We start from the raw sequence: 24,322 nt of genomic DNA on the forward strand, positions 1-24,322 counted from the left end.
ACCAGCAACCAATATGAATATACACTATAACAAAATGTTTTTTTTAAAATACATTATTCCCGTGAGAAAAGCTTTCATTTATTCTCTTATGTTTGCTTATTTTATAATTGCTGTCCATGTATAATTTACTCAAACTGACAACAAAACTGAAAAATCTTAATACTCTTTATAAATATCTTTTAAAAAAAAAACACTCATATAATACAAAACTTTGCACTGTAATGCACTTTATAACACTGATTTAATCAATATATGTTGACAGTAAAACTGCTTTATTAAAACTTTGAATGTAACTCAGTAAAAATGTGTCATGTGCAGAAAGGGGTTTAAGGTGTATGCAATCATCAAAAGGTTAATGTACTGAAGTACCACATAATCATACCTGGGTGAATAAAAGTCAAATAAAACAGAAGTGGTAATTTCTCTACAATGTAATATACATTATGCCTCCTCATACATAAAAATAATACACGATTTTCAGTACCTCTTCATTATCCACAAGGGTTAAAGAAAATACCAGAGGTTAAAATAACATGTAAAAGGACAAATTTCTATGCAGAACTACTGAGAAATGTAATAAAAAGTTGCTTAAATGTAATTCTATATTGAAGTTTGGTGAAATTCCACTGAGTGGAATTTAAAGGATATTTATTATACAAAGTAATAAATGATCCTCTCCTAAAAAAAAAAAAACTTTCAAAGGTTAAGCTGGTGTGACATTAACACTTCCTAATGGAGGAAGATATACAAACCTTCACAAAAGTTTGTGAAATTTTATCAAAATGTTCAGATCTCTGAAGTATCAGAAATACTGTAGGAGGAAGGTAACGTTACTAAAATTTGGGTGAGGTGGGTGATTTATTCAGATATTTATATAAATTATTTGGACCAAAATTGTATTTCTTTCACCCAATCCTTACCATTTGAAGTTACACAAGTTCACTAGCCACAAAATACTTCTGAGGGTTTATAGATATTCCAGATAAAACAATAATAAATTTAGATTATTCTAATATAAATTCACATCTACTAAGAAAACTATGCTCAAAGATGGCAAATCCATATTATATATTCACCAACATTTACTGATATTTCAAAGATAAATTCTGAAACTAAATAAATAAAAAATTCACCATAGAACTTAAAAAATATGATAAAAAACTGCCACTTGTTGTAAAAACAATTTCAACAAAAAATACTATAAGTTCCCTCAACTTGTACTGAAAATAACTACAAACAATGTTTTGTTCATGACTGTTCAACAAAGTTTTAGTCCACAACAAAGGTACTTAAAGCAATCAATCTTGTTACTCCAACAGTGTTACCTCAAAAGTTTGATATTTAGAACACATCAAATGTGTTCATGTATGTTATGCAGCACAAGTTGTTACTGTCCTATATCTTTATAAATAATTGTTCAAACTCATTAAATATTATACTAAACAAATCACACTTATCACCTAATGTGTATAGCTCCGTATATAATGTGCAATCATTTACAACTTGATTAAAACAAAATGTCTGCACATAGCACAACAAAATTAACAAAAGTTTAAATGGATAAAAATTCTATTAGAGTGATCCTGTACTCTATAATGCAGTTTTGTTTTGTGGTTTATGTGACAAACAAGCATGTTATAATAACAAAATACAAACAATAAACCTTACTTGTTTTTTTCAGTTGGGCCCAAATCCACTTGTTTATCATCTTTCTCTTCCTAAATGAGGTCAAAACAAATCAGTTTATCAATGATATTTGAAGTGCAAATAAACTGAAAGTAATGATTTCATTCATTAAATGTTGGACATACAAATGTCTTACAAGCAATAAATATATTGTAGTTGTAAGTCTTATATTACTAACCCACTATACATTATTAGTAAATTGTTAATAATACATGGAATACAACATGCTTTGTATCTGATGTAATCATGAGCTGAATGCTAATGTTTATTTATTTTGAGCACACTGACTACCATTATAATGTTTCATGAATAGCAGTTCTACATTATCAAACCCACTAACAAACACGGATTATTTTTTATGATATGACAAAATAACAGATCAAAATACTTGACACACATTTTTCAGTAAAATGAATAAGCTTGTCTCAAATTTGCTAGAGTATTGTTTTTAATTTGGCCATAAATTATAAAATCTCTTTTTGTAGTCGTGTATAACATTACATCTAAAACTGTGCCACATGAATACTTACAAAATCTGGAACTACTGGATTTTCTGGGGTAGTCGGGGTGTCTGGTGGTTCATCCAATGGGTCATCATCACCATCATTATTATCCAAACTCCTACTCAGGTTCAGGAATTCTTTAACTTCAGGACTAAGTTTTAGAAAATTGATTTCAGAACAATGCATAATGTTCATACTTTGAGTGATTAAACAGTTCTTAATTGTAACATTATCTAGATAATTATCAGGCTTTAGAATCATAGTTTTGGGTTCATAAGAAACATATGTAAAATGAACTAAAAAGTACTTTCACACGCAATCACATGATCATGTGCTCATAAGACATTAAACACATTTATCACAATTGTATTTTCTATAAATTGAAAATTCACAAGATAAAGTGTTTATAAGAAACTAAACAAATATTTATTACACATTTAATTTTTCCATTTGTTACAGCCATCTGGTCACTCTTGTGGTTATTAATTTATTAGTTTTTATTGATCTAACACCTACACTTCAGAATGACACTTTGGTCCACATTACTGAGCTTCAAGAATATCTTTTCTCCTTCATGGAGCATCACACATAATCCCCTACCATTACACTAGATGGTTGAAACCATTTAACCTATTGTTTAGGTTTTAGTATATTCAGCTTGATTCTGCGTTACATGTGGTATCATTAACACGTGGTTTGAAATATTAAAAACAAGTATAGATGAGACAAACAAATACCAGGTTATAAAAGTTCATGTACAACACTTGTACATTAATGGACAACAGACTAGAAGTAATTTCTTACATGCCACTCCCAACAGTCTTGTTGAAGTGCTGCATCACAAAGCAATTTTTCATGAACAAATACTGCCCACAGACATCTCACAAAAAGAAACTAACTAACTGAATTCTACATCTTAACAGAATAAAACACTAGTGTTGTCAGTAGTATAATAGTAGCTGCTGCTTTTTTTTTAATTATACACAATTTTAGCATTCTGTGAAGTAAGAAAGGTGGTTTTTATAATTAAGCAAAAAATAATTCATTCTTAAAGTTCAACTTCCTAATTGCTGAAAAGTTATAATTTTCCTAAACTGAAAGTATATTTCTGATAAGTACTTACTTCACCTCTGTATACAAACGTTATTCTTTTCACATGTAACAAGCCTTATGATCCCCATCCCTATTGAAATCAAATAATTACAACATGTCTCTCTTGCAAATCATAATGCATCACTTCTCCACTAATAGGAGCATGTTATACCTGATGGCATACCTCTATACATCTCAAATGAGCTTTCACTTCAAAGTTTGGCAGAAGACATAAGCACTGGAAGAAAGCGGGGAGAGAGTGGGAAGTGTGAGTGAAAGCAAGTACTTATTAGAAATACATTTTCAGTACAGGAAAATTATAACCTCCAATACAGCACCTACTTCCTTGCAGGATTAACTAGAACTCCACATTGAACAGGGAGTGGAACCAGTGAAAGGGAATGACAGAAGTATCCCTGAAAGCATCCAAAGGATACTCATGGATAATGGATATCAGACAGTCATATTCAAAGAACTAATGAGGGGAACTGTGCCACTTCTGAAGCAGGAATACTGTTCATCCATCCATGAAATGTATACGAGATGAGTAAAAAAAGACATTCAAGTGGGAAAGAGTTGTGCCAGGACAGTGGATCCCAACCATTAAAAGTATATAAAACAAACTCAATCCCAGAGAGTATAGAAATGGATAAATGAACAGATAAGCCCTAGGTATACAGTGACTGGAATGTGACAAACAATATTTGGTAAGTCAACTATTTTAAGAAATTATGCCACTGGGGACTGATATCAATGTGGGAATGTGATGCAGATCAAATCATCTTCACCTCAATTTCAGAGATTGTGGGGAAGAAATCTTGAACCACTCCAACTCCTGAACACGACACATAACATCTCTGATTTATCGATCCAGGGACCTTAACTCAAGTATTAAAAAAATGTCTGTCTTATGGAAGTTAATTCCCTCACCAGTAAAACTGACTGGAACCATCTGGAAAGCAATAACATTCTCAACATAAGATACAACAAGGGAAAGCAAAATGGACAAAATAATTCTCTTTCCTACACTGTAACCCATAACAGAGTATCAGTGACAGAGGAATATATACAACCCTAACCAAGTGTGAGAACTTATGTTTATTGATTCTATTCTAAATCCAAAAACCAAGCCATATGGTACTGACATTTATGCACAGGTAAGAGGAGTGATCCCAATCAAAAAGATGAACAGCAATTTGACATCTTGCCCCTTTGAGATTATGTAATGCATGTTGGAGAATCACATCATCTCCACCTGCAGAACACCACCACCCTACACTGCTCTGAATAGTTACAGCCATCTTTGTGTGCAACCCATTCAGAAGGTGCCTCCATGGCTAATCTCTACAGCAGCTTGGATCCATACTCCACTTGAAGAAGAAAGAGTATATAACTGTCTGTCTCTCTGTGTGCGTGAGCACTCACACACTAAGTACAAGTGTTCCAATGTTTGAAAACAGATATCTTGACTGGATGCTCCCATTGGTTATTGATATGTACTAACACCAAAATTGTTGGAATGAATCATCACCATGCAATATCTGACAAAAGGAAAAAAGTGATTCAAAGCCTGAAAGATTGCAAACAGTTTGAGGTCATTGATATGTAATGACTTCTTGTTGACAAACCAATGACCCAAAGCCTCTTTGCAAATGATTCATGCACCCTAGCCCTGACATATAGGCATTGTACAACTGTCAAAATATATCATCCATTAGAATATTAGGAAAGGTGATGGGAGCTGTCAAATGACACCAAGCAAGGTTTCACTTACTTTGAAGATCCAACATAATGGATCATAAAAGTGCATGACAGAAGGGGATCACTATCATCACCAAAAGTGATAGAATCTTACAAGCAGAAAGTGAAGGAGCTGAAAGGGCATGGTGACTTGCCAATTCCATGAAACATTGTTGTAGAGGAGAAGCCAGTCATCCACATAATAGTGACCACCCAAAAAAACCTAGCTTGAGGGGTAGGACATGAAATTGGTAAACCACTATGTGATGGTCGAACCATCACATATGGATGAGATTGTGTTTAGATAAAAATGTATAAGTAAGCATTGGCAATGTCCATCTTAGTCACCCATAAGCCAAGAGAAAATGCCTGCCTTAAGGTAAGAAATTATTTCATGGTAAAACAGGATAGTTAAACAATTCGATTGAGGTGGAACAAATCAGTGATAGGCCTCTAGTCCTGATTTTATTTGGAACAACAAAGTCTGAAATAGAAACATGGAAAAGTAGAACAGGTTCAATGGTCTGTGATACAAGAGATCCTGAACTGCCTCTGACAGATGCTAGCCAATAATTGGATCAAGATATGGATGAAACAAAATGGGTATAGTTCACAAATGAAATGGAGAAAAAACAAGGTTCATACATTCTTCCAAAATCTTAAACACAATGATCCTTCATGAAAGGATGCCATCAATGAGGAAAATCAGCAAGTCAAGCTCCCATTGGAACAGAATCCACAAGGTAATCATCAATACTATTGATAACATGAGGTGTACCATGAAAGAAAAGCATAACACAAGGCACCCCAAGAAAGAGGATGAGGTGCTATATCGAGCTTTGACTGAGAAACACTGGCAAAAAGGTTAAGGGTAATTTTTTTTTAAATGATGCAACATACAAATCCAAGGATTTAGAGATCATGTCAAATACATAACACCACAAAAATGGGGCCCACATTTAAGCACAGATGTTGGTAAACTGACACAAGTTAAAACTGCATCATAACCTACGAGGTCCCAACAACAGAGAAACCACATATGCAAAGCTAGAACCAAAGACAACAATGAGCCAATGAAGAGGAGAGAAGGAAAAGAATGTTTCTTTGTGTGTAATTAAGCACAAGGCTACACATTGGTTGTCTGTAGTCTGCTAATGACAGGTATTGAAACTTGGTTTCTAGCATTTCAAGTCCAAAGACATGCTGCTGTGCCACTGGGATTCTCTCAGGATTTTGATAAAAAGTCTCAGAGAGGAGATGGATGGTATAAAGATACCATAAAAGAGTTATAAGGGTAAGATGAAAACAAGAAATTGTGCATACGTCAGAGTTGCGTGAGGTTCAGAGACTATCCCCCAAACTGGTAAAACAGAACCTACCAATTTTTAGTTTAGACAAGAATGTTCTGCAGAAAAATGTGCAACAGCAACCTAATCACAAGCCTATGGGAATGAGGCATGCTAATCCCATCACTAAATTGTGAGGCACATTTGGTAAGCATGTACCCAAATATCTGGAGAAGGGGTAAACCAAATAGGAATGTGAAGGTTGGTCACAAGGAAGGAAGAATATGGTCATAGGAATTATGGACAGGGGATAAAACATCAGATTCTTGGGAAACAAAATTGCCAGGAGGTGGAAATAGGTAATCCAAATCCTTGTCAACTTAAAGAGGCTCATGTTCAGGAGAAAGTGGGGTGAAGTCTGAAAATAGAGGTTGACTCAACTGATGTTCAACCACTCTGTAAATAAATGCTGATAAATCTCCTACCAGGTCATACACACACAAAGCTTGTCACATAGCATTAGTCACAGGTGTGACCAAAAACTGAAATTATAAATAATGCGAATGTAATAAACTGGCCTTAAATTAAAATGAAGTAATAATCTCAATAAACTTGGAAGTAATTCAAATAAAAACACTTCCATAGTATACTAAAACTAAACATGCAACTTGACAAACAAAGGAACACGTCGAAACACAAGCACTGCAAAACAAGAAATAATAGTTTGGCAGAGACGTATAGAGGAAGTCACATTGTGAATGTCATACTACTTCTGATGGAGAAATGACATGTGATGATTTGAATGAGAGACATTTTGGAATCGTTTCATTCCAATGAGGGGGGAGGGAGCAAAGGGTTTGTGACATGTGTAAAGAAAAAGTTTGCATACAGAGGGCAGCACTGAACAATAATTTGTGAATGAAGGTAAGTACCGTATAGGAAATTATACTTCATCAGCTTAATTTAGTTCACTGTAACAACTGTTGTCAAGTAATTTCATAATATAAACAGTCTCAACCACAACTATGTTTGTCATATCCCAGTAGGCCTTGTGAGAGTTAACACTGAGGAAACAGGCCCCATCAGCACTGAAATAGCAGATATTGTATGGTTGATAAATATACTCTTCTTTACTTTCATGCAAAAGTAATTATCATTTAAGTGGAGGGAAAAAAAATCAGCAAGAAACAAAAGCTTACCGTAAAAGAGAAACAAAACATACCGTACAGTGATCATTACAATTTTCTTACCGTAAAAGAGAAACAAAACATAACGTACAGTGATCATTACAATTTTCTTACCGTAAAAGAGAAACAAAATATACTGTACAGTGATCATTACAATTTTCTTACCGTAAAAGAGAAACAAAACATACAGTACAGTGATCATTACAATTTTCTTACCATAAAAAAAAAACAAAACATACAGTACAGTGATCATTACAATTTTCTTACCATAAAAGAGAAACAAAACATACCGTACAGTGATCATTACAATTTTAGTATACAAAGCAGGTAAAATCTTATTCTCCAAACCCCAAAATAAAGAAGATATTAAAAGTGCAATTACTTATTGATAAATCGTTCATCACTAAAAAGTTTCTGAATAAAGTCATTTAAGCCTTGTCTTCGTTTGTTTATGAGATCAGTACTGAAGTTGTTTCCAAAAAACCTTTTGCCTGGCAATTTAATCTGTAGTCCTGGAAAGTCCTTTTTCAGCTGCAACAGACAAAAAAAAAAGATACATTTATTGGGTTAACATTTTATATAATTTATAATGCCTGTAACCTTACAACTTTTCTATTCTGCAGTTCAAAAATTAAAAATTTATCTTAAGAAGTTGAAACAACTGTGTATGTGTCACTTAGTATAAAAGCAAAATATGTTCCACACCTAACCCAAATAAGATTATAAAAGATACAATATAAGCAATAAACTTTTATATAAAGATCCATTAAAGATGAACAAAATTGTAGCAGATACCACCTCTGTAAATCATTGTAAAAGAAATAGTTTAAACTTTTCTGTAATATCTAACATTAATACAATACTTTGACATGTGATTTAACTGTAAAAGTGTAAAAATCCACTACATAACTAGAGTGGCAGTTGGTAGAGTACATACCTCCATTATGCAGTATTGATCACACTTAGCTCTCTAAAAATACAAAAGTATGTTCATATGTCCATTACTATTAAAACATGTGGACCATTTTTGACAGGAAGATGGCAAACAATGTTCTATACCTGTCCACTGAGTTTCTTAAAACATAATTTCTGAGTGAGTTATAGAGCAAAAATAGTGTAAAAAAGTGGTTTCCATGTTAACAGATGGGCATTTTTGGATTTTCATAACCTGGTTGTGATCTTGACTCTCCAGAAACTAATCATTTCTAAGATACATATCAACTTTCAACAAAATCCATTCAGCCATTTGAAAAATCTTGCAAACACACAGACATTAAAACATAACTTCTGTCCACATTTGATGACAAAGGTAATTTAATGCATTCTGTGTTTCAGTAATTTTCAGTGAACATGTGGCAAATTCTAAAGCTGAAAACTCTCCTTCACACAGATAATGGATTTTAACCTAAACAGGAAAGTGAGAATAGTTTTCACAAAACATAACTTGCTACACATCATGGATTTAGTTGAGAGTTATCAGAATTTCAGAGTTGGAATATTTTCTTTTTCATACTGAATGACACAGTAATAACTCTGAAACAGTTTAAATCACAATAAACAGATACATATAGTTTCCATTATATTTTAAAACAATAGGCAAAAAAACTGTTAAAAACCTATCTCACTTTTTTCTTTTTAGGCAGATCTTCAATTCTCAATTTCTGTGGTTGTAAAATGACATTTTAGGTTACAAAAATGCAGCAAAGAAGGGGGCACTGTATCATGTAAAATTTGTCAGTTGATTCTTCAAATCATATTTTAAGAAGTTGTATGTAATGACAAACTATACATGCCAAACTCACAGTGAGATATAGAGAAACTAAAAAATCTTAATACTGTTACTGTTTCTAATCAGGACAGGAAAAATAAAGCAAAAAACTAAAACATCTGATAACCCTAATTTAGCTTCCTAAATTATAGAAATTGTGTATTTTTATACAAGTTAATGAGAAAACTTGACACCAAGATAAAGAATATATTTTCTTTACAATGCTTTGATGAGGCACAATTTTGAATAAAGTAATTTAAAAGAATACTTTTTTGTCTGTCTATAATAATGTGCAATTTCAAATAAAATTATGTTTATATACAGTATTGAACATTTGCTAGGGATCCTGCACCTATTATTTTACATAATTTTTTTTTTACATAATAGGTCCACTAATGTTAACAAAGGTAAGTTCCAAAAAAAATGCATAACTTGGAATTCCATTATCTGTACACTGTACAAATTTTCTGCTTGTGTAACTAACGTCATTGTTTTCTCACCATATCTGATACCAAATGTTCATACAGTGAAACTGTAAAGTTCTTAATTTGGGATTGCTGATCACTGCATGCTAAATTCAGTAGTGCAGAAAAAGCCTCATTCAGGCTATTTAACAGGGCTGTTTGAATGCTGCTGGGAGGTATGACTCATGCAGGGTTACTGCTGCTCTTTGCAGATTCCAAGGTATAGTAATCCATGGCCTGGATCATGTTCAGACAGTTTGATAGTCAGCAAGAGACATGAATGAAATATTAACAACTCTACATGAAGACCACTATTTGACCATCCAGGTTTAAGAGAATCACTTTGCTCCAGTTGTTAACCTCCATAACTCCCTCCAAAATGCCACAGGTGTTCAAATGTCTACACAGACAGTGCACATACATCTTCACAAAGCTCACCTGAGGTCAAGTTGTCCTATTATTCATGTTCTTTTAAGCTAACAGCACAGGCAAGCACAACTCCAGCAGGCTAGAGAAGACAGGAGATGATGTAACACAACAATGGAGGGCCATACTCTTCAAAGACAAGTCCTGCTACTGTGGGGAGTTTCTCTACAGATGCAAGAGAGTTTAGAGAGGCCATGGTGGGCACAATTTGCCTCAAAATACCATCAAATATGACCACTCTAGCAAACGTTCAGTTACAGTGTGAAAAAGCATCTCAAATGCAGGTCACACAAACCTTGTAATCATCTAAAACGGAAGTCTCACCAGCCTTAGATACAGAAATGAGATCCTCAAACCAATTGTTCAGAACAACATAGCCAGGTTTCCTGCTCATGGATAACAATGTTTGTCCACACAATGCAAGAACAGTGACTGCCTTCCTACAGACAAGATTACAAGCTTGTCAAGCCCCATCAAGAATGCTTCAGGACCTGAAAGCTGCTCTTATTGAAGAACAGCAAAAGAATTTGCAGCAACAACTGGCTAATCTAATCATAAGAATACATGAAGTGGTCACAAAGACTATTGAAATCATCTTGACTGTAAATTGCACATTTCTTTCAATGGCTGTTGATTTTGAATTTTTTGTTGTTAACATTCTGCTATTGCATGAGTTCCTCAGACTCTGTAAGCCAAATTACATGTTATATAATTTAAAAATGTGTAAAAATGACATATGTATTTTTGTTCATAAAATGTTCAATCTATACACACCATTGTGGTAGGTGTTTGACATATACTCAAAATAAAATAAGATTCCAAGCAAACTTTGACTACTGCATACATTTATGCGTGTGTTTGCATGTTTGTGTGTATGTGTGATACTGCATTAATATAAATGTTTGCTTCTCCCTGATATCAGTTCTGATTAATACCAAAACAAGTTAAAAGCTACAAATTGCATATAATGGAATTCACAAATCATATCTACCATGAATTAAATACTCGAACAATGAGTGGCCAAATCTCTATTGCCACATATTTGTGACTATTTTTTCACCATAAGACACACTATACAAAAACATAGGAATATACTTTTCAGATCCCATCAAAAATACACATATCAATCAGAAAATATATAAAATAAATTCCTAGACTGGCATGTTCTTGGTCACCAAGAAATAAATTAATGACCAGACAACACAACAATAAGGTTGGCCTAGGCCACAGAGGGAGAGTAGCAAAAACATTGGCAATGTTTATGGTCTAGTATTAAATGTTAATCTGTAATTTTGTGTTACATCAAAAATTCATTTCTCTGCATCTGGAGTCAGAGCACTTGGAAATTTGCCAATAATTTCTGTGAGCAATCCATTTCTGATTAAAAAGCTTATAGTGGTGAAAAATATTTCACATATCTGATTAACTCTATAAAACAAAAGCAATCAACACTCATGAAAAAAAAATTACCAATGAAGATTCAAATACACTGATAGGCTATCTCGGACCTAAATCCTCCATACAAAAAAAAACATATAGCAAGACTCAACCTTTTAATTAGATTATGTCTTTTAATCTTCTAAAATAACAATGCTTTTAGTAATCACAAAATATATTTAATCATGCTTTATACAATTAAACTGGTCTTTAGTAAATCTTACCAGCCAGTTAAATTATTTTACACATCAAAATGGTCAACTGTAATGAAAATATAAACAGAATGTTTAATTCATATTTTTCACTCCAGCATGTTTTTTTCTTATAGCAAAGCCACATTTGGCTTTCTGCTGTGTCAAACCAAGGGGAATCAAACCCTGGATTTACAGTGCTAAAATCAGAACACTTTCTGCTGTCGCATTAGGGGGGGGCTTCAGCATACAAAATTTGTATATAATCTTCACTCATGAATACCCTAATTCACAATCTGTTTACCATATATACAACATAATTCAAGAACACATATGCATTTAACATACATTTAGAAGATAGAAGAAAATTACCAATAAAGCAGCAAGATACCACCTTACAAATTATACAAGGACACAGCTCAGCAAATACATTAAAGATTCATAGATATGTATGAAGAACTTTGAATTTCAACAACATAGTAAGGTTGATGGATTAATTTACAACATAAAACATTTGTATCAAACAAATACATTAAAGAGTCATAGATATGTATGAAGAACTTTGAATTTCAACAACATAGTAAGGTTGATGGATTAATTTACAACATAAAACATTTGTATCAAACAAATGCTTAACAACCACATAAATCACTCTTAAATATAATGCCATAAAGGCTTACTAGTGTACGATTCCTATAAATCTCAACAAAAAAACTGTGCAAATAATACAAACATGGGAAAAAACCAATAAAACCAAAAGAGCTTGAATTCAGAAAACAAAATTCCCATATCAATTAAAATGTATTATACTACAATTAAAAATAATAAAAATGAAAACAAGACTTCATATTTTCCTTACACTGTAAGGAAAGTAAAATTTTTTCAAGTTTTCATTAGTTCTGTAAGCTCATTTTGACATAATTAATTGGTAGTATAATTGTTATGAATTTCAGCTTTTCACCTTAGCTACATTTTGGTTAACTTAAGCCTAAGTTTTATTGCATACACCTTGAAACTTTGAAAATGTTTAATCTTTTAAATTTGTAAAATCAGTAGTTCTAAATCTGTGATTATCCATTGATTCTCTTTAAGTGGTTTGTGAAAAGTTTGCAAAATTACACAGAAAAAAAAAACAGCAGTACAGTTGTACAGAACCCACTGAGGTTACCACTAATATAACCAAAACGGTGAGTAGTTTGTAATCAAAGTGTGAGAACTACTGTATTATTGGTTTGTTATTTTGTCTAGAGATTTTCTAAAATAAATGTTTGCATTTCATTAAATTATATCACAATTTTGATTTAAGGTAAATATATCATGCCAAACTATTATTCAAATTATCATCAAAATATATCATTATGAAAACAATTAAGTGCAAAATATTAATTTAATTTAATTAAAGGTAAAGGAGGAAGGTAAGACTAAAACAGAACTTTCCCACAAAACACAACAGTTTACTAGTACTTTTAAAGACTAATTTTATACTTTTATAAAAAGAAGATTCAACTGCACAAGATATTTGAAATGGATAAAGTTTTAAAACTTGTGTGCACACACAGTGGTAATGTTCAACTATACATTACCCTTAAGTATACTAAATGCATTTACTGAAAAAAACAAGAATTTTAGTACCACATTCCACCCCATAGCACTGGAGAGTCATTAAATTATAACTGAGCTTTAATGTCATTAGGGTCCTCTCTAATGCATCAAAACTCTTGTTTGTCATACCACTCTACGATTTTTTTTTTTTCATAGTGCATGTATTATTTATATGACAACTCTACGAAACACTAAAATCAGTACAGTTATTCTCAAAAATATACAATTTGATTAAAAACATCTTATCTATTTTACTTTGAATGACATTTTCATAAAAGTTAATGTAATTTGGACACAAGTAACAACTGAAACATTTTTGAACTATTAGAACAGTGTTTGCATCAAGAAAGCAGTACATCACAGGAATTTTTAACCTGAGTTTGAAATGCACTTAATTTCTACATTTTATAAATAGCTACATCAACTCTGAGCCTCAACTTTAGAACAAATTGGCCTTCTGAACAGCTTACACTTTACACCCATACTTAAAGAAATTACATAAGTAGTTTAAAACCCAGCTTATACTATAAACATGAAGATACAAAGACTTCTTTGAAATGTTGTCAGTTGTCCTTGAAAGTGATCCACACATGTATGTGAATTATCTAATTTTACAGAATAACTTATTATCAGAAGGATAAATGTCATTAAAATATAAAACTCCTCACAGTTGACAGAATGCTATAGCAAATCAAAAGTACAGATGTAGTACTAATACACTATAAACACACATCACCGAGATAAGACATGTAGCCGTAGACAAGTTTGTTACTTACATACTTCATTTATTACAATGAAGACTGTTTACCTTGTGATTAAGTTATTACTTTCATCTATTACACCAGTTCCTATATGCCTCCAGTGATTTACTAGGAGTGTACAGTGACACTTATGTTTTACAATCAATGGAATAACTGTCTCAAAGAACCCTGAAACATAATGTTTTGTTGATTTTTCCTGTTCATTTAAACTTCTTCCATGTTCAAAACTATTTTTTCAACAATTCCACAACTAAAATCCTGAGATCCAATTATGAAAGGGTCTCAATGTCTAATGTTACTAATATCCTACACATTACACTTAATATTGTCACTTATCCTAGAAGTAATCAATTTTTTTTATTTTAAGACAAGGTGGAAAACGAGATCCTATTTCTTCAACACCTCAGAAATTGAGGATTATTAAGTCCTTTTAGTTTTCAACTATCACCACTACCCTTTACTATCATTACAACTGTTGTAACCTAGTGCCCTCTAAGATTCTAACACTCTCCTAACTGTAATGACATAGTGTCCTCTCCTAGAATCTACCATCATCCTAACTGTTTTCAATTAAAAGTAGAGGGTACCCAAGTTTCATTCTTTATAGCTCAAATTAATGATAATCTGACAGTTACATACAGCATCTACATTAGGCTTATAAAGCCTTATGCAATAACTGGATATATCATACTGCTATTTACATTAAAACCAACAGGAATAATAGTATTTCAACCATTAAAAAAACTGCAAAACCCATACACCGTGTTATACACTTTACTTCATTTTAATTCAAACTGCTTACATTATCCTACAATCCTATATTGATTCATGACATGTTAATTTGTTTGTTTGTCTGCAAACCCTTCTACAGTTTTGGAGCTAAGAGAACCACACCTGGTACTTAAACTTTGGGATGGCCCAGAAGGAGTCTATCTACATGGTGTATTTCTCTGGAATATTGCACAAGCATGACATAGGTCTAAAAATAGATATTCATAGTTGTTGAACCCAAACCAGACAATAGATTTTGTGTTCCAGGATCCCACTCAAGATTTCAGACACATCAAGTCTGAATCTGTGTTCATACTGCCACTCACAAGCATACTCAGAAAACATGGGTGGGAGTCCTAATTGGGTTTGTTTTTGGGTACAGACATTTCTTTGAGTAGCTATACAAGTAATTTAACAATATAAGAGCTTGATTAGTACATTGTGGCCTTAGTGAATCACAATGAATCCTTTGAACGCCACAGCAGAGTGCAGATATTTCATGTTACCACAAACAATAGCTCCAATTTATCCGAAAACAAACAGGATTCTCCATGATAGAACAAAAAAACACATTTTGTTAAAGTTCAGAGTTTTACAGCTAAAATTTAACTATTTGATGTTTTTTTGCATTTGAGTATTTATGTTCATATGTGCTTTATGTGCCAGAGAGCAAAACCTTCACTGTTACAGTTTTTTTAAAGTTGAATTCTTAAATTATTTAAATATTTGTAATTTTTAAATACAAATATGGTGTAAAAATAAAGCTGAATTGCAAAATTATCAGTATTTTAAATTTTATATTTTAGAAATGCCATAATGATTTTAAAAAACACATTTCATTGTAGAGCAAATCTAGGTTACATTCTGATACTTGAGTGTAAATGTTCTCTTTAAAGATAAAATATCTATTGTAGAATTTTTTTTAACTTTTACTCAAACTATTAACCACAGCTAAATATTTTATGTTTATTTAAACACAAGTTTTGTGGAAGGTAACTGGTGAGGTCAACACTAAAAAATAATTTGCTCACAGTTCAGTATAACTTACTGTATGAAAAGTGCCAGGGCAGTAATATGAAGGTTACTGTTTCTACACTTGCAGGATTGTCAATAAATAATGCCATATCTTTTTTGTACATATATTTATTCTATTTGAATAACAAAAGGTGAAAATGCTTCTTACAATAAACAAGTTTCATAACAATCCCTTTAAGAATAGAAAAATTACATAGCACTTTCAGAATGTTAGATACCTAAGGTTTTTAAATGAAAACTTAATATGCAATGATATGAAATATTTAAACTTTCTTTTTGTGATGACCAGCAATTCCCATTAATATCTGGTATCATGTTTTAACTAATAAATTAAAAAAGATAATTCCATAAATGTACATTTTTATAATGTATGAAGAAACAGAAATATTCACAAGTTGTTTTACATTAAACTTTGCCCATTGGCACTAATTACTATGACATCTTATATAATGCAACATGAAGATGTAACATTTGTTTAGAAAAGAAAAAAAAAGGTCAGATTACTAGCATAATTTGATACAACAAATTACTTAGATTCAAAATTCACACAATGCTAGATGTTAGAAGCTTGTTCATAAAAGTTTGAAAGTGTTGTTTGGGTAATAAAATTTCACTAACTCTCACCAACAAAAATCACTTGTGAACTGCAAGTCTTGTACATTTATAAACTACTATAGAACAATTTTATCAAAAATATTAGCTATTAAACTAAAATAACTTGTGTCAAATAACCAAGTTTCACTTCTGATAAAATTATTCAGTAGTAGTTTTTAAATTTACAAGACTTGCAGTTTGCAATGAGACAACAGTTTGCTTCTAAACTGAGGCCTCAGTGTGAAAGTCAAAATATTGTCTCTCTTCCAAAAATAGTTGCAGTCCATTAAAATTCTCAAACTTATAATGTCTATTCTGCCTAAAGTTCTACTAAAACAACATGATATTCTCAAACCTAAGTTAAAAGCAAAAAATATACAGGACCTACTGTCAGAAGTCTATAAGAAAGAATCATGGAATATATCATGTTAAGAATTCACAAACCTGGTGATACTGTTTTTCATTATTAGAATATGTCATGATGTATCTACATGTTTAACTCAATAGATAAAAGTTAGAACATGTCATGATGCACTCATGTTTCATTCAAGAGAGAAACGTTACTCAATGATCCTAGAAGAAGCATTCATTTTGGAGTCTGGAAGCCTTGGCTACTATGTCGAGCTAAAAACAAACTATATTATTAAGAAACTGCACTTCTGATAAAACTGACACTATAAGAGAGAACCTGAATATTTATATGAATTTGGGCCTGAACAATAAATTTTATGGGCAACTTCTTTTAGCCATCTCTGACTTTGGACATTAGTTCCTGGAAGCAAAATATTAAAAGCATCAACAAAATTTTAAAACTTAACTCACATTTTCTTGTAACTTTGAGAACTCATTGTAACGTCGAAAAACAAACCACGTTTTTCCTCCTGCATTTACGACAACTTTATAAACCTGAAAAACAGAACAAAGTAAAGCAAGTATTGAACAAAAAAATATTTAAATACAGTATAACTATATTTTTCAAGTAGGAAATTTTCACAACAATCTAAGATGTGAAACAAACACTGAAGTGAAACTTTAAATGACAACAATGAAATCCTAAAAAAAATGAAAGACAAAGACAGTAGTTTTGGGGGTAAACATAAATGAAGATGCATTAGCTAAGGATTTATTATATCAAAACAACTCCTGTCCTAAAGTTTCTAACATTAATATTAAAGGCAGAAATCCCAAATCTGAATCATTGCATATGTACCTTACAACATTTTTCATTAACTACTGCTGGTTGATATTATACAGTCCATATAACACTGTTTGTAGAGTTATATCAGTCTATGAATAAGAGTGTGATGTGCCACTGGCATGAGCCTGGCTGCTGCTCACCATGCAGCCTCTCTTATTACCTCTCTTAAACTTCGGATACACACTAAGCAACATTACAAGAAAATTGATATATACTTAAAAATTAAACTTGTGATAAATAGAAAAACAAACTGAGTCTCCCAGTTTTCTACGATTAGAATGCTGTGTATGATTACAAGGAAAATATACGCAAATCGATTATTAAAAAGAGCAGTTTTCCTTAATCTACATCAGACTGTTTAGTACTTGTTGTGTAGGTGATATTACATACTTGTAGTATTTACATAACTCAACACAAAAGATTTTAAATTTAAAATCTCTACACGTCTCTTTTTTTTAAAGTAAACCGTGTTAAAAAAACAAACTACAAGTTTCCAAATCTTCTGTGACACCCCTGTACATTGCTGGTTTAGTGTGTACCTTATGCAGCGCATCAAGTGTTAAACTCCCTTCATTACCCACAGATATACAGTGAGCTTAAAGCTTCAATTTGTACACAAAGTAATGCACTGGAAATTATTAGTGCATGAGTAAACAGGAACATTCAAGTAGAGAGAAACTGGTAAATTCAAGTTTAATCTTTACATCCCTCTTAGTCCAAGATTCTAAACCATTCACAATGAACTTTAAAAAAGTACAGAAAATGGAACATAACATTGCAACATTACTGGGGTGAATGTTAACATCATTAATGCAAAATACATTTCCATAGATTTAAAACGTGATATACAAGGCTGGTCTTTAATCCAGGAGACAACTACAGTGTATAAAAAGCTCATGTTGGAGGCACATGACTTGCCAATGTACTGTCAGCAACAGAAATACTCTGGATAAAGTCAGTACAACTGATGTGAAATGTACTAGTACATACAACTTAATGCCAGAAGATACACAAATGATTTGCAATAAGTTCTTTACTGAACAATTTCAAATACTGATGAAAATAAAATACTTTTTATATCAAATGAGTCTTCATTACTCTTGTAAGTGTTATTTTTTACTGTACTTGCTCTAAATAAAAAAAGAGAAACTCACATTAATACTGTATCTCAGAATGGCTGGTGTAGGTATTAACACTTTTATTGACAAGCAGAGAACAACGTTTTGGCCTTCCTAGGTCATCTTCAGGTCAATAAAAAGAAGATGAAGATGACCTAGAAAGGTCAAAATGTTGTCCTCTGCTTATCAATAAAAGTGTTAATACCCATACCAGTCATTCTATTTGTTGTTTTCTTTAATTTTGCGTAAAGCTACACAAAGGCTATCTGTGCTAGCCATCCCTAATTTAGCAGTGTAAGACTAGAGGTAAGGCAGCTAGACATCACCATCCACTGCCAACTCTTGGGCTACTTTTTTACCAATGAATAGTGGGATTGACTATCACATAACACTCCCACAGCTGAAAGGTAGAGCATGTTTGGTGTGACAAGGATTTGAGCCAGCAACCTTAGATTATGAGTCGAGTGCTTTAACCACCTGGCGATGCCAAGCACCAGCCATCCCGAGACACATTTTTATTTCAAGTGGGTTTCTTGTCATCAAGAACTGCATTAATACTGTTTTATTTGTTTCAGCCTTATTCAGGATTACTTATGAATGGGTGGAATTCTTTCAAACTCATCTATATAAAAGTAATAAATTTATCATAAATACAAAACTAATGTCCCAGTTTCTTTCATTAAAATGCTATCCTCTACCATGTATGTTTAAATGAAAATACAAGCAAGTTGATTATAACAAGAAGTAAAATAATAAGGAAAACTCTACTAAGATGTACAATGAAGTATAAGATATCACAGACAATAGGTCATTTTTTGTGCTTGAATTTGTATAACCTATTACACTAAAAATAATTTGATTAAAAAAAGTCACAAAACAAGCAATCTCACATAGCTACAAATTGTATTTGGACATAGCTGACCAACTTAAAAAAAAAACTAGGGGAAATGCCACATGACAAAAACTGGGTGGGCAAACCTATGTCACAAAAGATAAAAAAAAAAAAAAGGCACCAGAAGGTGAAGAGAAAGACAGATACAATGTGTCAATCACATTGTATACATCTGACTAGAGCTGGCAGATAACATGTCTGATGTTGATAAGGACTGGCAGTTGTCCAATCTTTCTTTAATATTTTCAACAGTTATATGCTGCAATATCATAAAAGACTGGATTATACACTGCTATTGTCATGAAAACAGAATGAAATTTACAGCTGTTAGTACTGTCACACAAGCATTAGCATAGTAAATCAATAAGTCAATTCTATTAAATACTTGTTTTTTCAGATATAAATCTAGATATAAATCTAATATCACTTGGTGGACTCCCAATACTATTTTCTGCACATGCTATAATCTGTGTGCACATGACTAAGTACGTATTTGGTTTGGAAAAGCAAACATAGCTGGGATCATATTTCAATAATCAATACTGTAAAATTGGCCTTTTTTCATAAAAACATATTACAAGCACAAAAAAATAAACAAACAGAACACACAATTGATTGTCCATGTCCTTTTTGTTTGTTTGTTTTTTGTAAATAACAGCTGAAAGTGAACTTTCATAAAGTTTTTTGTTCAAGCAAATCTACTGGCGTGTTTATAAAATCTAAATGATTGGTGACAATCCTGTATTGTACTTAAAACATTAGCCAAAACTTGAGTCTACCTTATACAACCAGTTTTGAACAGCTGATCAAACACAATTACCACCAGTTTATTATCAATCTGTAAACAAGAGTATGATGTGCCACTGTCATGAGCTTGGCTACTGCTCACCATGTGGGTGATCTATCTCAAACTCTAGATACACACTAGGCACTGCATCTTTCGTTAGTGCCAATACTTTTGCAAATCCCATATAACGTTGTAGTTTATTTTCAAAGCCTGATTTCAAAAAGTATGAACTGCATACATGTCAGCTTTCAGTTACACTTCACTTATCACCAGTTCTTGATACAAACTGTCCATGTGCTGTTTTATATCTGATTTAGGTGTAGCCTTGTGAAGAAATATCTTTTCTTTGGGAACATACCCACATCCAAACAACACAATAAAAAACCATAGTTGTTGACATTCTGGAACAATTTATGAATAACTGTTCATTAAATTTTCCAGAAAAAAAGGAATTATTTTCACATAAACCAACAATTTTCTATGTACAAACTAGTGCAAAGAGAGGAAACCAAGTGTAACTGGTCTTGTTTACCTTGAATGGTGTTGCTCACCTCTGACCTCGATTTTTCAACCAAGTAATTCCAAAGCCTGGAAGTGGTTTCATTAACTATGAGAGCTTGTATGCCCAGAAAGGGGAAAAATTATCAAAAAATGACTTCACCATAATTTTTAACTTACATTTCTAGAGCACTTAAATATAAATACAAGCATATTGTGGTTTTAACTGTATGATGTCTTTAATAAATACCATTAAAGAAGTATTACAGGAGCAAACCCGTGATAACCTAAATACAAAGCTAAAAACTATTATCCGACACTCCACATTTCAAATATTTCTGCAAGTTAACCTTATGTTAATGCAAAGAGCTATTTTCTGTCCAGACAAACCTAGCATTTACATCGTCATCAGGTTGATGTAATCCTCCATGATCGTATGTGTTAATAACATCAATTGAAATTTCTTAAGAATCTTGAAATACATGTTATATGCTATAAAAGTATTTGTGGAAACTTTCATGAAGATTTTTTTATATTAGAATATATTTTAAACCTACAAATAACTTCAATGCCATCATCTCAAAAAGGTACAGAGATGCATCTTTTAAAAAGAATTACAAACCTGTTACACACACAACAAATTATCATTGAAAGTAAAACTCATAATGAAAGAAATATATAAAGCAAATGGAAGTTAATAAGACTGAAGAAAGTGATACATCACAGCAGATAAGGACATTATACTAAATCAGATATGAACAAACAAAAAAGAAAATCTCTGACTACCAACTTGAAAAGTACATCCATCCAAGCTCATTAATCCAAAACTAAATTAAAGATCATACAAAAACACCACTTTCTCATAGTCATAAAATATATATAAAAATTATAACAGTAAGAAATAATGGTAAGCCAACAAAAAAAGGAAGGACCATTTTCAAAAAGTCCATGATGCTAAAAATCTGAAAATGCCCAAAGAAAGGGACTCAAGCAGTAAGTTACATCACAAAAGCAAAAGGAATTCAACAAAAATAATTTTAATACAAATACAAGCTAAAAAAGTTAGGTCAGAAACCTTTAGGACACTGGCAAGTAATAACAGGCATTTATAAAATGTTTAAAAAAGAAAAGAATATATCAATTTCAAAAGAAATAATAATTACAGTAATAATACACACACATACATGCAATATATAAAAGACTACACACTGCAAACACATTTTTGCAATCAATCTGCAACACCTTAATTGGAAAAACAGTACCATCAATAGAAACTTTTCATTTCTACCAAAATAGTTATATATATAACTTCCTTGAATCTTTGCTACATGTATAATAAAAATAATGTTTCATAACATTGTGATTTCTGATAACTATCACTTACAAAATACATATTAAAAAAAGAGAAATTACATGGTGCTTACAGTATATTTTAATCGTTTCTTTTCCAAGGTTTCAAAGTTGGTGACAGTGGCTGATGTTGGAGATATAGAGCCATTCTGATTGTCTGCCCCATTCCCTGTAGGACTGCTACTCATTGCTTAATCTGGAAAAAGAAGAAAAAAAAAGAAATAGGGAGGGAATGTTTCAATAAGTCTTTGAAACTCATGTGAACTTCAGTGCTATAAAACTAATTCTCTAATTACATATACATACAACCATAAAATATAAAAATCAAATACAACTTTATTTCTTCTCAGTGATGTCGAGAAACCCACTTGTTGAGAAATTTATATGCAAAAACGGCTCGTTTGGGTTGAGAAAATATTTTACATAGGAGAGCAAACAACGGTTGTTGTTTGCTCTTCTATGTAAAATATTTTCTCAACCCAAACGAGCCGTTTTTGCATATAAATTTATTTCTTCTGTTACTGCATTAATTTTGAACCATTTCCTATAATTTCTGTATGAAAAACAATTTGAAATAACAAGTGTTTCCAGTAACTCATGTTAGCAAATTACACATTTTTATTTTAAGGCTTTGCTTTTACAATTCTCATCTACAGTTCATTCTCATAATTTTAGTACAACTAGATCTCTTACATGAATCAAAATATATATTTAAATTAAAATGAAAATTTAAATTGTTTAGTATAAAAGTGAACTAAAATTATAAAAAACTATAGACCACCAGAGTACTTATGTTTTTATAATTCTGTAACTCCTAATTTAACCCTTTATCACACAAATTACAAACATAGCTCTTCTACATCATTTAAAGATGACAGTGGTTTTTATATGCTAATTGTCAAATTTATTTAGTAAACTTCCTGGCTTTTCTAAGGATTCTTAAGCCACTGTTTACTAACATGTCATTTAGATAAAAGTTTGTTCACTTAAAATAGTTTATCTGGTGAAGAACAATAGGTGCAAAACACTGAAGAAATGCATGTACACAAATGATTACAGGAGCTTCCGATAACAGCTTTTCTTCAGGCATCTTTTTCAATTAAAACACAGAACTTGTATTTAGTTTTCTCATCTTGATAATTATTCTGATAATGTTTGTTTTTTGTTGCCTACGTACACAGATTATATATTTAGCTAAACAATTTGATTTGCACAGCACACATAATATCCTGTGAGCCACCTGAAAAAAAAATACACCAAAACCAAAATAACATCTTCTAAAGACACAAATCAGCTTATTAAAATTGCCAGAATCATGTCTATTGCATGTACCATATAAATGTTGAAAACATGCTCAACAGAATATAGAACCAGAATATTTTACACCATACAGTTATGACCTTTCTAAATTTATGCACTGCTTGTCAGCAGGTTCTTGATTTTTATTTTAATGGTTCAGTGAAGTGTTGACAATGGTATACAAATTTACCATTCGCAAAACAAGCTCTACATTTTTCTCTCGCATATTACACTATCCAAATGGAAGTTTCCTTTTACCTACTTTTTTTTTTTTTTTAACTAAATATTGTAATAATTCCATTCTATTATAACATCCTATGACTACATCACACATTCATTTCTAGGGTAGTGTAGTTTCAAAAAGATAACCAAGACAACAGCAAAAACAGTTTATTTCAGATGTTTCAAACTATTCATAAATACATAACCCATCTTTATAGATTTACTCCAAAAACAATTTAGTTTTTTCTTCAATGTGAGAAATTTAAACAAAAAACAATGTGTTACATTAAAAATACAACTTGTTCTCACAGGTGGTGGTGAAAATGGATTACATATAATCTAAACTTTGCAAAATAAAAACGTGATTATTTCATCATGTGTCAATACTTCATACATTTCTTCACATGTATATAAA

General features: G+C 31.8%; 1 protein-coding gene across 5 annotated transcripts in view; it reads right to left on the reverse strand.

Moving 5' to 3' along the window:
* LOC143238226 (serine/threonine-protein kinase Sgk2-like) overlaps positions 1-24,322 on the reverse strand; it is a 60,602-nt gene that overhangs the window by 18,013 nt on the left and 18,267 nt on the right. For all 5 annotated transcript variants that reach the window (XM_076478276.1, XM_076478277.1, XM_076478279.1 and 2 more), the window contains exons 2-6: positions 22,461-22,582; positions 17,366-17,449; positions 7,877-8,025; positions 2,217-2,340; positions 1,669-1,718 (exon numbers count right to left, since the gene is read on the reverse strand). In XM_076478276.1, the coding sequence (XP_076334391.1) occupies positions 1,669-1,718; positions 2,217-2,340; positions 7,877-8,025; positions 17,366-17,449; positions 22,461-22,574 (521 nt within the window). In that variant the 5' untranslated portion in view covers positions 22,575-22,582. The remainder of the gene's footprint in view (positions 1-1,668; positions 1,719-2,216; positions 2,341-7,876; positions 8,026-17,365; positions 17,450-22,460; positions 22,583-24,322) is intronic.

This window comes from Tachypleus tridentatus, chromosome 13 (assembly GCF_004210375.1).
Source record: "Tachypleus tridentatus isolate NWPU-2018 chromosome 13, ASM421037v1, whole genome shotgun sequence".
Lineage (NCBI taxonomy): Eukaryota > Metazoa > Arthropoda > Merostomata > Xiphosura > Limulidae > Tachypleus > Tachypleus tridentatus.